Source organism: Macaca nemestrina, chromosome 5 (assembly GCF_043159975.1).
Source record: "Macaca nemestrina isolate mMacNem1 chromosome 5, mMacNem.hap1, whole genome shotgun sequence".
NCBI lineage: Eukaryota > Metazoa > Chordata > Mammalia > Primates > Cercopithecidae > Macaca > Macaca nemestrina.
The window spans coordinates 140,777,364-140,794,295 of NC_092129.1; the positions used below are offsets into that span (position 1 = coordinate 140,777,364).

General features: G+C 46.5%; 1 protein-coding gene across 6 annotated transcripts in view; it reads left to right on the forward strand.

Annotated features, from left to right (window-relative positions):
• Window positions 1–16,932, forward strand: part of LOC105489679 (mediator complex subunit 20) — a 70,843-nt gene that overhangs the window by 1,435 nt on the left and 52,476 nt on the right. For 3 of the 6 annotated variants that reach the window (XM_071097074.1, XM_071097076.1, XM_071097078.1), the window contains exons 2-5: window positions 3,430–3,584; window positions 11,404–11,657; window positions 13,967–14,238; window positions 16,295–16,379. In XM_071097074.1, coding sequence (XP_070953175.1) covers window positions 3,430–3,584; window positions 11,404–11,657; window positions 13,967–14,182 — 625 coding nt within the window. In that variant the 3' untranslated portion in view covers window positions 14,183–14,238; window positions 16,295–16,379. The remainder of the gene's footprint in view (window positions 1–3,429; window positions 3,585–11,403; window positions 11,658–13,966; window positions 14,239–16,294; window positions 16,380–16,932) is intronic. The other 3 variants (XM_071097075.1, XM_071097077.1, XM_071097079.1) reach the window with 2 other exon arrangements.

The window sequence follows — 16,932 nt, forward strand, 5'->3', positions numbered from 1 at the left end:
CCCTCAGCCATCAAATGCAGTTAGACCAGCTTGTGTCTGTTTCTAATTTGCCCATTTTAAGATCTTGGGTCCAGAGGGAAAAAGAGGCTATTGAAAATAAGGAGATCATGGTTCCAGGCACTTTATCTCTTTAGGACCCGTTTCCCACTATGTTTAATTCCATGGTTAGTCTAGTTTCAGAGGAGTTTTTATCTTTCATAGGTTTTAAGTCTCCGTTGGAAGAAGATGAGGTAGCAGGGAAAGGTATGGGTCCAGTGCTTGTGGAGGCGTTAGTTGTAAGGTGCCAGGTCCCAGAACATTTTTTTCTTATCTCAGTAGATGTGAGCATTTTTCCCCGTGGGAGAAACCCAGAGGCCAGGATATCTAAAGCCAGTGGCTATAGGCTTCTCATACAAAAGCATGTGTAGGGGAAATACTTTTCCTCCTGGTAGCCCAGGTTCTTGCAGGTTTCTCAGTGATTGCACTCTTGTTTCCCACAGTTCACATCATGATCCTCCTGTGTTCCTTAATGGAAGCAAGATATGTGAGGGATGGAAATAGAAAGGATGCAGCGTAGAACCCTGGAACCCCATGCTCTTTCTTTTTTTTTTTAAGAAATAGAAATGGGTTCTTGCTGTTTTGTACATCCAGGTCTTGAATTCCTGAACTCAAGCGAGCCTCCTGCTTTGGTGTCCCAAAGTATTGGCATTACAGACACGAGCCACCGTGCCCAGCCACCCCTGCTTTTTAAATGGAGAAGGCAGGCCGGGCGCGGTGGCTCAAGCCTGTAATCCCAGCACTTTGGGAGGCCGAGACGGGCGGATCACGAGGTCAGGAGATCGAGACCATCCTGGCTAACACGGTGAAACCCCGTCTCTATTAAGAAATACAAAAAACTAGCCGGGCGAGGTGGCGGGCGCCCGGGAGGCTGAGGCCGGAGAATGGCGTAAACCCGGGAGGCGGAGCTTGCAGTGAGCTGAGATCCGGCCACTGCACTCCAGCCTGGGTGACAGAGCGAGACTCCGTCTCAAAAAAAAAAAAAAAAAAAAAAAAAAAAAAAAAAATAAATAAATAAATGGAGAAGGCAGCTCCAGGGCAAGGGCTCTCTGTTGGCACCCTTATCAACGTTTTCAGAATCCTAGGACTTCTGTCCCTTGTAGCGTCAGTTTAGGGATTCTTTTATATTTCTTTTTTTTTTTTTTTTTTTTTTTTTTGAGACGGAGTCTCGCTCTGTCACCCAGGCTGGAGTGCAGTGGCCGGATCTCAGCTCACTGCAAGCTCTGCCTCCCGGGTTTACGCCATTCTCCGGCCTCAGCCTCCCGAGTAGCTGGGACTACAGGCGCCCGCCACCTCGCCCGGCTAGTTTTTTGTATTTCTTAATAGAGACGGGGTTTCACCGTGTTAGCCCAGGATGGTCTCGATCTCCTGACCTCGTGATCCGCCCGTCTCGGCCTCCCAAAGTGCTGGGATTACAGGCTTGAGCCACCGCGCCCGGCATCTTTTATATTTCAAAATAAGGCACGTTAGCAACATTGTTTATCAGTGCTTTTTCTGATAGAGTAGTGACAATTTTTAGCAACAGAAGGACTCTACCCTAATAGATTCATTTAGTTGATCATAAAGCAATGTCATCTATGACTGTTTTCTTGATTTCTATATAGCTAAGTACTGCCTGTACTATTGTTTATTAATTTTTTAAATTGATCTTTTCCTTAAAAATGTTTTAACAGGCACTACATCCCTATACAGGCAGTCTAGTTAGTGGTTAAGAGCATGGACATGAAACCAGGTTGCTGGGCTTTGAGTCTTGGGTGTACCACGCATTAACTGTGTGACCTAGTGCAAGTTATTTAACCTCTTTGTACTGTACTTAAAGTTCCTCTTTTTTTTTTCTTTTTGAGATGGAGTTTCGCTCTTGTTGTCCAGACTGGAAGGCAGTGGTGCGATCTTGGCTCACTGCAACCTCCGCCTCCTGGTTTCAAGCAATTCTCCTGCCTCAGCCTCCCATGTAGCTGGGATTACAGGCACACACCACCACGCCTGGCTAAGTTTTGTATTTTTGGTAGAGACAGGGTTTCACCATGTTGGCTAGGCTAGTCTTGAACTTCTGACCTCAAGTGATCCTCCCACCTCGGCCTTCCAAAGTGCTGGGATTACAGGTGTGAGCCACAGTGCCCGGCAGTTTCCTTATTTGTAACAAGTTGATAAATAACATATTCATAGGACTATTGTGAGGATTTGGAGAGTTAATTCATCTAAAGGCCTTAGGACGCAGACTGGCACGTTGTTGGTTGGCAATTGTTACCCACCACTCTAAAGGGGAAGCCACCATATGAGGTTCACTCACCATAGGAGGAAACCTTGGAAATGTTTTTTTTGTTTTGTTTTGTTCCATTGTTTTGATTCAATTTTTGTGAATACTGTTGCCTCTCATTCCCAAAGATTATAAACTTGAAGGCTGCTTTTTTTCTGTTCCTAGGGCTGTTGACTAGAACTTTCTGTGATGATGGAAATGTTCTCTAACAGCAGTGTCCAATACACTAGCCCCAGCCACCTGTGGCTCTGGGTTACTGTGCTGAACAGCTCCACAGAGTTGGTAAAAACGTGTTAACCCAAACTGAGACTTTGTCCTTGATGTAGTCAGAACTGAAAGAGTTGCAAAAGGAATCCCTTTTTCATTATATAACTCAGCATTATTGAATGCTCAGCCTGTGTGCCATCTAGAATCTTCGGCATGCCACACTTGAGAATGTCCCATGATAGGAAGTTCATTGCTCTGGTGTGAGAATCCTGAGAACTATGCTTCAGTTCTTAGAGGGGCTCTCAGGGACAGTGGTCCTCTATTCCTTGTCTTTAAAATGGGGGACTGGTCCAAGTGTAATGAGTTATCTTAATTGATTGTTCACATTCGGTTACAGATTGGACTCCTTGTTCTACTCTTCCCCATTCTAACTACTGCACTTGACTGGTCTTAACTTTTTTTTTTTTTAAGATCGAGTCTCGCCCTGTTGCCCACACTGGAATATAATGGTGCAATCTCGGCTTACTGCGAGCTCTGCCTCCCAGGTTCAAATGATTCTCCTTCCTCAGCCTCACAAGTAGCTGGGATTACAGGCGCCCGCTACCACGCCCAGCTAAATAATTTTTGTATTTTTAATAGAGACAGGGTTTCACCATGTTGGCCATTCTTGTCTTGAACTCCTGACCTCGTGATCCGCCCACTTTGACCTCCCAAAGTGCTGGGATTACAGGCATGAGCCACCATGCCTGGCCAAAAAAAATTTTTTTTTAAATTTATAATAAAGTTGCAGGGGTTGGGAGACGGTCAGAGTAGGTAATTTCCAAGATAACTTTTGGCCCTGACGAGCTGTGATGCTGTGGGCGAGTGAGTGGCTCAGTGAGCACATGTGTGTCTCTGGATAACTGACAATTTGGTGCTCTCCTTTCCAGTGTGTCCCAGATGCCTGTGGCTGAGGGCAAGAGTGTTCAGCAAACCGTAGAGCTCCTTACCCGGAAATTGGAGATGCTTGGGGCAGAGAAGCAAGGAACATTTTGTGTGGACTGTGAGACTTACCATACGGCTGCATCTACCCTTGGCAGCCAAGGTCAGTGACATGGGTCTGTAGGATGGCTGGAACGAGGGTTGGAGTTAATAGACATTTGTGTTAATTGAAGTATTTCTGCTTTTCTGCTAAGGGTGGTGTTCTTAAACATGTGGCAAGATGTGTTTCTGAATTCATTAATTATTGGTTCTTTATTTCTTAGAATAGGGCCTTTGAAAGCTTTATTTTATTTTATTTTATTTTATTTATTTTGTTGAGACAGGGTCTTACTCTGTCGCCCAGGCTGGAGTGCAGTGGCATGATCACAGCTCACTGACTGCAGCCTCGACCCCCTGGGCTCAAGTGATCCTTCCACCTTGGCCTCCTGACTTGGCCTCCTGAGTAGCTGACACGACAGGCATGAGCCACCACACCTGGCTAATATTTTAAATTTTTTGTAGAGACAGGGTCTCCCTATGTTGACCAGGCTGGTTTTGAATTCCTGGCCTGAAGGGACTATCCGGCCTCAGCTTCCCAAAGTATTGGGATTATAGGTATGAGCCGCCACTCCTGGCTAAAGCTTTATTGAGGTATAGTTGATATACAAGCAGTTGCACACATCTAATGCATACATCTTAATGAGTTTGGATATATGCATACACCTATGATATCATCACCACAACCAAGGTACTAAACATATCTGTTACATCCCAAAATTTCTTTGTGTGTGTGTGTGTGTGTTTTTTTTAAGAGATAGAGTCTTGCTCTGTTGTCCAGGCTGGAGTGCTTTGGTGTCTCATAGCTCACTGCAGCCTCAAACTCCTGGGGTCAGGTGATCCTCCCACCTTAGCCTCCTGAGTAGCTGAAACTACTGGCATGTGCCACCATGCCTGGCTGATTTTTTCACGTTTGGGTGGGGTCATGGGAGTGTCTTACTATGCTGCCCAAGTTCGTCTCAAACTCCCAGTCACAAGACATCCTTCCACCTTAGCTTCTCAAGTAGCTGGTATCAAACTCCTGAGCTCAGGGGATCCACCAGCAAGGGCCTCCCGAAGTGCTGAGATGACAGGCATGAGCCACCATGCCTGGCCCTTGTGTTCTTTGAGTGCTTTTTGTTTTGTGCAGTTTGAACTCTAAAAGCAATGTTTCTCAGAGGGTTAATCACTGACTAACCACATCAGAATCACCTGGGATACTTGTTAGAGTTGCAGATTCCTGGCCTTGTTTACTGATTGACTGCTGCTGTAGGCCACGTAATCTACATTTAATAATCCAGACAATCCTTATGCACTCTGAAATTTGAGAAAGACTTGTTTTAGGCCCAGAAGTCTTTGTTTATGATTCTTTTAGAGCTTTAGGGCTTCTAGAAGTTTCTTTTTATAGAGTTCCTGTTTTCCTACACCTAACCATTGGCATTGACCTCCTCATTAGCATAAATCAATTGTTCTTTTTAGTGGATTGAGTGATGAGATGGGGTGTGGATGATGGGGGATGGTGGTTGGGAGGGAGAGAGGTTTTTTTTTTTTTCTTTTTAGAGTGAGGGTCTCACTTTGTTGCCCAACTGTACAGTGGCATGATCACAGCTCACTGCAAGCTCTTAACTCCTGGGCTTAGGCAATGAGAGACTCTTTGGATATGAGTTAGGGATCTTGTTTCTCTTAGTCTTGGCTCTGCAGTAACTTGACCTTGAACAGTTCCATAACACTGTGGTTATCACTGGGGAGCCAGAGCCCTGAGTCCTGGCTTTGCCACATTCTAACTGTGTACCTGTAGGTAACTCCAACAACCTATCTGTTACTATTTCCACGCCTCTCATGTACCTGTTTCCCTTAGATCCATTTCCTGCACTTCCCCTGTAAGCTGTATTTTCCAGGCCCTCTCCTAGTTAGCTTTGGTTATTGAGAGGCACCAGAGAAGATTAGAGGATGGGAGAAAGGAAGCCCACAGTGTTCCTCTCCCTCTGCTTTGGGCAGTGTCTCTAGCCATGGCTGTGTCTTCACTTCCTTGGTTCTAGCTTCTGCTAGGCAGCCCTCATTCCTGCCTCTGATAACAGCACATATTTTCTTTTCCCTTTAGCCTTAAGAATGGTAGTAGCTTCCTGTGTTGCTAATCTTTGGGTTGTCCCACCATCCTGTTTGGTTTTTCCTTTCTTCCAACCCGTGTATTTGTTCCCCGTATACATTTCTTCTACCAAAACTATCTGACATGGGCTCTGTTTTTGGACTCTTCCCCAATACACTTCTGTCATCTATAAAATGAAGATAATCATAGTATTTCTCTCCTCATGTTGTGCTAAATAAGTTAATACATGCAAAGCATGTAGAACTGAGATTGTCATGTAATTTTTTTTTTTTTTTTGAGATGGAATTTTGCTCTTGTTGCCCAGGCTGGAGTGCAGTGGTGCAGTCTCGGCTCACTGCAACCTCCACCTCCCGAGTTCAAGCAATTCTCCTGCCTCAGCCTCCCGAGTAGCTGGGACTACAGGTGTGCTCCACCATGCCTGGCTCATTTTTGTGTTTTTAGTAGAGATGGGGTTTCACCATGTTGGCCAGGCTAGTCTCGAACTCCTGACCTTGTGATCTGCCCACCTTGGCTTCCCAAAGTGCTGGGATTACAGGCATGAGCCACTGCACCTGGCTTGTCATGTAATATTTAATGTAGTATTTAAGTAGCTAAGAGTTGTACTGAGCTCTTTTATCATCGTTGATAAAATTGCAGTTCCATTTGTGTTGCCTTCAATATGAAGGAGGTAAGAATCAAAAGATAATTACAAAAGCATTTGGGTAATAAAACATTTGGATATAGATATGAAATGACATATGACTTCTAGTGAAACTACCTGGTGTGGGCTGAGCAGGCCCTCACTTTCAAGAAGTTCCAGTCTAGTTGGGGAGACAGAACACCTTCATGGCAGGCAGTAGGGAACAATGGAAAGAGCAATAAACTTGGGGTGAGCAGGCCTGGACTGGAGCTTCAGTCTTGCTGGTTACTGGCTCTGTGCCTGTAGTTCAGTGATTTTCACACTTGATCAGCATTAGCATCATCTGAAAGGCTTGTTACCACACAGACTGCTAGACCCCACCCCAAAGTTTCTGACTTAGTAGTCTGTCACCCAGGCTGGAGTGCAATGGCATGATCACAGCTCATTATTGCCTCGACCTGCTGGGCTCCAGTGATCCTCCAGCCTCAGCATCCTAAATAGCTGGGGCCACAGGTGCGTGCCAGTATACCTGGCTAACTTTTTTATTTTTTTGTAGAGTCAAAGTCTCCCTATGTTGCCCAGGCTGGTCTCAAACTCCTGGGCTCAAGCGATCCTCCCCGCCTTGGCCTCCTGAAGTGTTGATATTACAGGCGTGAGCGCCCTGGCTATAATTTGCATTTCTAATAAGTTCCCAGGTGGTTCTGCTACTGCTGCTGCTCTGGGATCCAATTAGCTTCATTTTCCTCATCTTTAGAAGGGGGACAGTAAACCTGGTTCTCCTTGCTTCACAAGGTGGTACAGACATGAAAGGATTTTGCTGTGATAGAAAATACGATTGTCGGCTAGGCGCGGTGGTTCACACCTGGAATCCCAGCATTTTGGGAGGCCGAGGTGGGCAGATCACCTGAGGTCAGGAGCTTGAGACCAGCCCGGCCAACATGGTGAAACGCCGTCTCTACTGAAAATACAAAAATTAGCCAGGTGTGGTGACAGGTGCCTGTAATCCCAGCTACTCAGGAGTCTGAGGCAGGAGAATCGCTTGAACTTGGGAGGCAGAGGCTGCAGTGAGCCGAGATCACTCCATTGAACTCCAGCCTAGGCAACAGAGCTAGACTCCGTCTCCAAAAAAAAAAAAAAAAAAAGTACTATTGTCAGCTGAGTGCAGTGGCTCATACCTGTAATCCTAGCACTTTGGGAAGTAGAGGTGAGAGGTTGCTTGAGCCTAGGAGTTTGAGGCCAGCCTAGGTAAGATCTCGTCTCTACAAAAAAAAAAAAAAAAAAAAGTCTGGGCACAGTGGCTCACACCTGTAATCCCAGCACTTTGGGAGGCCAAGGCAGGTGGATCATGAGGTCAGGAGATCGAAACCATCCTAGCTAACATGGTGAAACCCCGTCTCTACTAAAAATACAAAAAAATAGCCAGGCGTGGTGGTGGGCGCCTGTAGTCCCAGCTACCCGGGAGGCTGAGGCAGGAGAATGGTGTGAACCTGGGAGGCGGAGCTGGCAGTCTGGCAGTGAACCGAGACTGCGCCACTGCACTCCAGCCTGGGTGACGGAGTGAGACTCCATCTCAAAAAAAAAATTTTTAAAAATGGTGGGCATGGTGGTCTCAGCTACATGGGAGGCTGAGGCAGGAGGATTGCTTGGGCTCAGGAGGTTGAGGCTTCAGTGAGCTGTGTTCATGCCACTACACTCCAGCCTAGGTGACAGAGCAACACCGTGTCTCAAAAGAAAGAAAAGGAAAATGTTATTGTCTATAACAACTAGAAGTGCCTTCTTCATTAAGCGCGCGCGCACACACGTATCCCTTAGTTGACTTTTAAGATATTTCCAAGACAGTAACACTTGCAGACTTATATAGCATGAATAAATTATGTAATTATAGTGAATAGACAGAACAGAATGACGAGGTCAGCTTTGGATGGATTTTTTTCTTGAGAGTCCAGAAGGTTTGAACTGGATTTAGGAGGTGACAGGTGTGAATCGTCAGCAAGCAGTCAGGGGGAGGGATGTGTCCTAGAAGATCTGTGCAGAGCCTCCTGTGTTCATGAACAGTGGCCTATATAGGGAAGCCACATGACCTCTGCTCCCCCAACCCTTGCACCCTTTTCATTCCCACACTCTTACCCCCTATCTAGAATGTCTTCTTCCTTTGTGTGGCTGGATCCTATCTTCTCTTCATATCGCAGTTCAAATCCCTTTTTTTTTTTTTTTTTTTTTTTGAGGCAGAGTCTCACTCTGTCGCCCAGGCTGGAGTGCAGTGGCGCGATCTCGGGTCACTGCAAGCTCCGCCTCCCGGGTTCATGCCATTCTCCTGCCTCAGCCTCCCAAGTAGCTGGGACTGCAGGCGCCTGCCACCATGCCCGGCTAATTTTTTGTATTTTTAGTATGGGGTTTCACCGTGTTAGCCAGGATGGTCTTGATCTCCTGACCTCATGATCCACCCGCCTCAGCCTCCGAACGTGCTGGGATTACAGATGTGAGCCATGCCCGGCCAAATCCTATTTTTTTTTCCTGCTGACTTGTTCACTTTAATCTTTTCCTATCCTGAAGTCTTTCCTTTCTTCCGAAAGACTTGTGGTCTTTCCTTGGTAGTAACTTGTTTTATTTCATGGTCTTTTAAAAAGTTTTTAGCCACCAGGCTCGGTGGCTCATGCCTCTAATCTCAGCACTTTGGGAGGCCGAGGTGGGTGGATCACCTGAAGTCAGGAGTTTGAGACCAGCCTGACCAACACGGTGAAACCCTGTCTCTACTAAAAATACAAAAAATTAGCCGGGCCTGGTGGCGGGTGCTTGTAATCCCAGCTACTTGGGAGGCTGAGGCAGGAGAATCACTTGAACCCGGGAGGCAGAGGTTGCAGTGAGCCGAGATCGTGCCACTATACTCCAGTCTGGGAGACAGAGTGAGACTCTGTCTCAAAAAAAAAAAAAAAAAAGTTTTTAGCCTATCTCAGCTGGGCGTGGTGGCTAATGCCTAGAATCTCAGCACTTTGGGAGGCCAAGATCGGCAGATCACCTGAGGTCAGGAGTTCAAGACCAGTCTGGCCAACATGGTGAATCCCCATCTCTACTAAAAATACAAAAATTAGCCAGGTGTGGTGGCACACACTTATAATCCTCGCTACGCAGAAGGCTGAGGCAGGAGAATCACTTGAACCTAAGAGGCGGAGGTTGCGGTGAGCCAAGATCACGCCATTGCACTCCAGCCTGGGCGACACAGTGAGACGCTGTCTCAAAAAAAAAAAAAAAAAAGTTTTTAGCCTATCTCTCTCATGAGATTGTCAGCTTTTTTTGCTTTTTTGAGATGGAATCTCGCTATCACCCAGGCTGGAGTGTAGTGGCATGATCTCGGCTCATTGCAACCTCTGCCTCTTTGAGTTCAAGTGATTCTCCTGCCTTAGCCTCCCAAGTAGCTGGAATTACAGGCGCGTGCCACCATGCCTGGCTAATTTCTGTATTTTTAGTAGAGACGAGGTTTTACCATGTTGGCCAGGCTGGTCTCGAACTCCTGACCTCAAGTGATCCACCCACCATGGCCTCCCAAAGTGCTGGGATTACAGGCGTGAGCCACCGCCCCCGGCCTGATTGTCAGCTTCTTGAAGTCAGGGGCTAAGTCCTCTGCTTGTATGTTTCTTAAGCCCTAAGAAAAGTGTTGGGAATGGCTTATGTATGTAATAAGCATGTGGGATTGTGGCAGTCTATCCATTAATTCTTATAGTGTATGAAAGAGGAATCTTGCTTTCCAGTTTTTGCCTTCTGTTTTTTTTTTTTTTTGGAGATAGAGTATTGCTCTGTTGCCCAGGCTGGAGCGCAGTGACATGATCTCAGCTCAGTGCAACTTCCGCCTCCTGGGTTCAAGTGATTCTCGTGCCTCAGCCTCCCAAGTAACTGGGATTACAGGCATGCACCACCATACCCAGATAATTTTTGTATTTTTAGTAGAGATATGGTTTCACCATGTTGGTCAGGCTGGTCTCGAACTCCTGACCTCAAGTGATCCACCCGCCTCAGCCTCCCCAAAGTGTTGGGGTTACAGATGTGAGCCACTGTTCCCAGCCCTTCCTTCTTCTGTTTTCTACTTAACTAAATGTATATAGCTTTCCATTCTTATTGCAAAAAGTCTATGGAAATCAATGAGAAAACTCATTTCTTAGAGACTGGAAGGGGTGAGCTGGGGCTTGAAAGTTGAACTTCCGAACCAGATCCTGAATTCTCTCTGCTGTAGTGTGCTGCTTGCTTCCCAAGTTGGCTAGACTTCTAAAAATTCTCCAATGGTTTGCCATTGGTTTCAGGATACAGTCTAAACTTCTTGAGGCATGGTAGACAAGACCTATCACAGCTTGGCTCCCATCTACCTTTCCCTGCTTATGCTCAGACACTCCCCTTTGCTGCTTCTGTAGGACCATTTACTAGATCTCAAAGAGGGAGGAAGCTGAGGTGAGGAGGAATGCGCAGAAGAAGGGAGCAGCTACTTCCTTTGGCATGCCCAAATGCTGTTACTTTCATTTTACTTGTGTAATACATGATAACATACAAAAGATTATATGTAAAGTCTGTGGGAGTTAGACTTTACGTATAGACCATCGGTGAGCCCACCACTCAACTTAAGAATTGAAACATAATCAGGCCAGGGGCGGTGGCTCACGCCTGTAATCCCAGCACTTTGGGAGGCCGAGGCGGGTGGATCACGAGGTCAGGAGATCGAGACCATCCTTGCGAACATGGCGAAACCCTGCCTCTACTAAAAAAAAATACAAAAAATTAGCCGGGCGTGGTGGTGGGCACCTGTAGTCCCAGCTACTCGGGAGGCTGAGGCAGGAGAATGGCATGAACCCGGGAGGCGGAGCTTGCAGTGAGCCGAGATCGTGCCACTGTACTCCAGCCTGGGCAACAGAAAAAAAAAAGAATTAAAACATAATCGACACTATTAAAGTTTCCTGTGTGCCCCTCACCATTTTCTGTAGAGCAAGGTGGGTCTTACCACATGCTGCCTCTCCTGCTATTCCCCCCTACCTTTCTAGAAAAGGCTGTCAGTGAGAGGATTCCCCTCACCCCACACCAAGAACTGCTGAGGTAGTGCCAGATTGCTGTCTCGCCTCATTCCGGGGGGAGTCATTTGAGTCTACTCTGGGGTTTGCCAGTGAGAGTCTTGATGATGAATAGGATCTCTGTCCCTTGCAGGTCAGACCGGGAAGCTGATGTATGTGATGCACAACTCAGAGTACCCATTGAGCTGTTTCGCTCTCTTTGAGAATGGCCCTTGTCTTATTGCTGACACCAACTTTGATGTGCTTATGGTGAAGCTCAAGGGCTTTTTCCAGAGTGCTAAGGCCAGCAAGATTGAAACCCGGGGCACCCGGTACCAGTACTGTGACTTCCTGGTGAAGGTGGGCACGGTCACAATGGGGCCCAGTGCCCGGGGCATCTCTGTGGAGGTAAGACTTGGTGAAAATAGGAGCAGGATGTGCTGAGGGGGCTGCTCACCAAAGGGCTCTGAAGATTTTCCAGTTCTTCTCTATTTTTTTTTTTTTTTTGAGACAGAGTCTTGCTCTGTCACCCAGGCTGGAATGCAATGGTTCAATCTTGGCACACTGAAGCCTTGACCTCCAGGGCTCAAGTGGTCCTGCAACCTCAGTCTCCCAAGTACCTGGGACTATACCCACCGAATTTAAATTTTTTTTTTTTTTTTTTTTTTGAGACAGAGTCTCGCTCTGTCGCCCAGGCTGGAGTGCAGTGGCCGGATCTCAGCTCACTGCAAGCTCCGCCTCCCGGGTTTACGCCATTCTCCTGCCTCAGCCTCCCGAGTAGCTGGGACTACAGGCGCCCGCCACCTCGCCCGGCTAGTTTTTTGTATTTTTTAGTAGAGACGGGGTTTCACCGTGTTAGCCAGGATGGTCTCGATCTCCTGAGCTCGTGATCTGCCCGTCTCGGCCTCCCAAAGTGCTGGGATTACAGGCTTGAGCCACCGCGCCTGGCCTTTTTTTTTTTTTTTTTTTTTTTAGAAATGAGGTCTTGAGGTGTTGCCCAGGCTGGTCTCAAACCCCTGGGCTCAAGTGATCCTCCCACTTCAGCCCCGCAGAGTGCTGGGATTACAGGTATGAGCCACCACACCTGGCCTCCAGACCTTCTCAATTTCAACAGATATTTATGCCTACCTGATTCCGGACTCCAAGGCATCTGTGCTTTCTCTCCGTGAATCTTTTATCCTTCAGAGACTGAGACTCTCTAACACAAGGTGGGAAGTAGGAAGTGGGAAGCTGGGTTCAAAGCAAGCAGAAAGCTTCATTAGGAAGGGTGGCTTGCTAGAGAAGGGAAAAGATAGTCAAGGAAGGCAGGTGAGTTACGATATGGAGGGACAGTCACCCATGAGAAGAAGTACTGGAGCAGACCAAGACAACTCTTGGAATAATTTTCTGGAGGTGGGCTCTAAATCACATATGCCCATATAGCTCTCCTTAGTATGCTTTAAGATAGGTATCAAAAGTTGGGAAGCAAAAATATGCTTTTCCTTTTGACATGCTGTCTGCATTCTTTCATGGAGAAAGAGGTGTTTGTGTGTGAGATCACTTCATCTGTGACCCTGAGAGAGAGAGAGTGTGTGTGTGTGTGCGCATACATACACATATATAGTGACAAGGAGTGAGAGTGGCAGTGTGGCAGTAGCTGGCTTCTTTGGGACCAGGGAAAGTTCACAACTTACAATGTGCCCAGCACTAAGATAAGAAAACAAGTAAGCTTGCAGGGTCTACCCTTTGAAAATTTGTGATTTATTTATTGAGTGAGGCCGAAACACACAAACTATTTTTGAAGTTAGTCTGAAAATGCCATAAAAGAGGCAGTTTGCTCTGGGAATTCAAGCCAGTATGAGCACTGCTGACTTTGGTTGTGATGCTTCCTGGAGGATCAACATTTATGTAGGGATTTAAAATGTAGCAACATGGGGATAGAAAAGTCTAGGAAGAATCCCACTTGGAGAAAAGGGCATTAGTGGTAGTTTCTGCTCAGCAACCTCTAGGACCAAGACTTCCTAACCCTTTCAGCTTGTGATAGACCTTGGATTTGCTGAGACCTACTGAGGACCTACTGTTTATCCTCCACATTTCTAATCTTGTAGTAGAAACACACCCCACCTGTTTATTTACTTGTTTCTCCTTAGGGTTGTCAGTAATTTTGCCCTGCCATCTCTCCAGTAAATAATTAAGAGAGCAGAAGGAGAAAACCTAAGATGTATATTTTTTGGCCCATGCCACACTATTTGGGAAATTCTTTCTTAGGGTTGGAGCCCAGGTTGGTTCTACCTAGGGAGTAAAATATGGTCTTGAAAAAAACTCATAAGCATTTGTGTCTACTCTGCTCTCTACTTACACCATCACACACATTTCCTTCTCTTTATCTTTGTCATGTCTCTTAGAATTTTCTTGAGCTCTCCTTGAATCTTTACCCAGCATAGCAGGGACAACACAGTCCTGAGATCATCAAAAGGGGCCCACATCTGCTTCTGGATCCTCTGGGAGGGCTGCAGGTTGGCACAGCTCCAGAAAGAGAAATGTCAAAGATGCCTAAAGATGTGGGTGTTGAGCCCAGTGTTTGGGTTGAATGTTTCCTGTGGACCAACACTGTGCTAGGAGGTGTGTGTCTTTAGCTTGGGGTTGGGGAAGATGGGAGCAGGAGGCAGGAGGTGCAAGAGAAGCAGACCTTGTCTTAGCCTTCATTCACCCTCATTCTCTGTGCTTTTGGTTCCCAGGTGGAGTATGGCCCCTGTGTGGTAGCTAGTGACTGCTGGAGCCTGCTGCTTGAGTTCCTACAGAGTTTTCTAGGCAGCCACACACCAGGCGCTCCCGCAGTGTTTGGGAACAGACATGATGCAGTCTACGGCCCAGCAGATACCATGGTCCAGTACATGGAACTCTTCAACAAGATCCGCAAGCAGCAGCAGGTGCCGGTGGCTGGGATTCGTTAGTGATAAGCAGCTGCCAGCTGAGCTCTGTCACCAGGGGTACTCCACAGGAGAAGCAGGTGCTGACTCTCAGGACCCCGGACCCCAGAAACCCAGGGTAGACATGGAATCTACTCTCCTTCTCTGGTTCCCAGCTGTGGCTTTTGTTCTGGGGCTCTGGAGTCCCCTCCCCAACCCCCTGACTCTCACACAGAGCCCCCCATCAGCTGTTTTATTTCATTCCTTACTGGATTTGGCCTATCCTCAAGAATGGTAATTATGAAGAATGGAGAAGTTTGGACCCTGCCTCCTTTAGGGGAAAGGTAGGACAGGAATGTCCCTGCCTGGTATTGGTGGGGGAAACAGTCTGTATCCTCAACTATTGGGGATTTGTCTCAGGCCCACCGTGAACATGCTGCATTTTATGTTTGGATTGTGCTGTAATAAGAGCCTCTTCCTTTTGTCAGAGGATGTAACTGGGCTTCTATCCTGGAGATAGAGTGGAAGGCACAACTGGTTTGATAGTTACCATTTTCTGACCTGTTTGCTGAAGTGATTTGCGAATTGACTTTCCTAGGATGTTGCCTGAGTCCTTTGAACTCTCCTTCTGACATCTTTCCCTTCTGTTGTGAAATATGTTAAGCCACAGGCCAAACTGCTGTAAGATTGAAGTTTGTTTTTTTCTCACCCAATAATAGAGAGGTAATCAGATGGTCTAGGGCAGATTTAACTCTACAAGGTTATCAGGAACTTGGTTTCCTTCTGTCTTATTCAGCCATTCCCAGTATGTTTTCTTTTTCTTTTTCTTTTTTTTTTTTTTGGAGACGGAGTCTCGCTCTTTCGCCCAGGCTGGAGTGCAGTGGCTGGATCTCAACTCACTGCAAGCTCCGCCTCTCGGGTTTACGCCATTCTCCTGCCTCAGCCTCCCGAGTAGCTGGGACTACAGGCGCCCGCCGCCTCGCCCGGCTAGTTTTTTGTATTTTTTAGTAGAGACGGGGTTTCACCGTGTTAGCCAGGATGGTCTCGATCTCCTGACCTCGTGATCCGCCCGTCTCGGCCTCCCAAAGTGCTGGGATTACAGGCTTGAGCCACCGCGCCCGGCCCCCAGTGTGTTTTCTTACCCACAATATCGAAGAAGACTCATCAGCTCCATATCTGCATTCTCCTGGGGAAAGAGAGAGAGAAAAGATATGTTTTTTTAAAAAAGATAGGACTGAGCATTGCTCAAATCACTGTGGCCACACTTTGCTGAAAGAGATGCTGGGACATAGAGCCTCTTATCTGGGCAGTCATGTGCCGAGTTAAGACTCAGGGATGCTGTGACTACAAGATGAAAGAGAATTTGGTTGCTGAGACCCAGTTAATGGCCTCTGCTACATGGAGCTCAATGGACATGCCCAGGAATGCTCTTGGCTGTTCGTTTGCAGTTAATACCTCCTGTAACTAAAGCATTCGTTTATGAATTGACTTGCGAGAAGGGCTGATCTCAGAGTCACTTTGAGCTAAGTTGGATTAGTCACACTAGGAAGTTAATTCCACACCCTTCGTCTAAGTCTCAGTATTGAGGCCTCTCCAGTTCTCATGCACCCCAATCTTAGGGTTAGAACATTTGACCCTGATACGTGCACCATGCTTCATGGTTGCCTGAGCTCCTTCTTCTGTTTCATTTGAGCATCCAAACTACATATTTGGTCATATTGCCTGCCTACCCCATGCCTGCTGCAGAAATATTCATCCAGGTATAACCTTGATATACACAGAGATGGTCTTAGGAGAATTGTTAATATGTGTACTGTATTGTCATCAAGGATACTGTCCCTTATTTGAAGACATCTAAAGAGAAACTGTTTTCAGATCCAAGTGCTCAGATCTAAAGCCTCTGCAAAAGTCAGGTAGTGGTCATGTTTCCCTTCTAGTTTTGGCTGACAGGAAGCTCAATTCAGTATCATAACTACAGAACCTGTCATCTGTATTTTTTGTTCTCACGCCCTGTTTTTGTTATTTTGTTTCTGGTTTTTTATATTGAGGTATGTTTTAGATATTGTTTACAAAAATAAAATGCACAGATCTTGTGTTTTTGGCCTCCTGATTTACATTTGCTCTCACCCAGGTTTATTTATTTGTATTTTTCTGTAGGCTGCAGCTTTTATGGAATGAAACAATGCATAGGCAACATTTTGAACACAATGCATTTCCTGAAAATCTCCAGAAGTTGATTGTGGTAAATACAGACTCTCTAGACTTGTGCATTGTAAGGAGGGACTCTGTTCCCTAAAAGCTAAAAAAAAAAAAAAAAAAAAAAAAAATTATAAAAACTTTGCCTTTATTTTGTTTTATTAGTATTATTTATTTATTTATTTATTTTGAGATGGAGTTTTGCTCTTGTTGCTCAGGCTGGAGTGCAATGGCACGATCTCGGCTCACTACAACCTCTGCCTCCCGGGTTCAAGCGAATCTCCTGCCTCAGCCTCCCAAGTAGCTGGGATTACAGGCGTGCGCCACCGTGCCCAGCTAATTTTATATTTTTAGTAGAGATGGGCTTTCTCCATGTTGGTCAGGCTGGTCTTGAACTCCTGACCTCAGGTGATCCACCTGCTTCAGCCTCCCAAAGTGCTGGGATTACAAGCGTGAGCCACCATGCCTGACCCTTATTTTTTGTGATGGAGTTTCACACTTGTTGCCCAGGCTGGAGCACAGCGGCACAATCTTGGACTGCAACCTCCGCCTCCCGGATTCAAGCGATTCTCATGCTTCAGCCTCCCGAATAGCTGGGA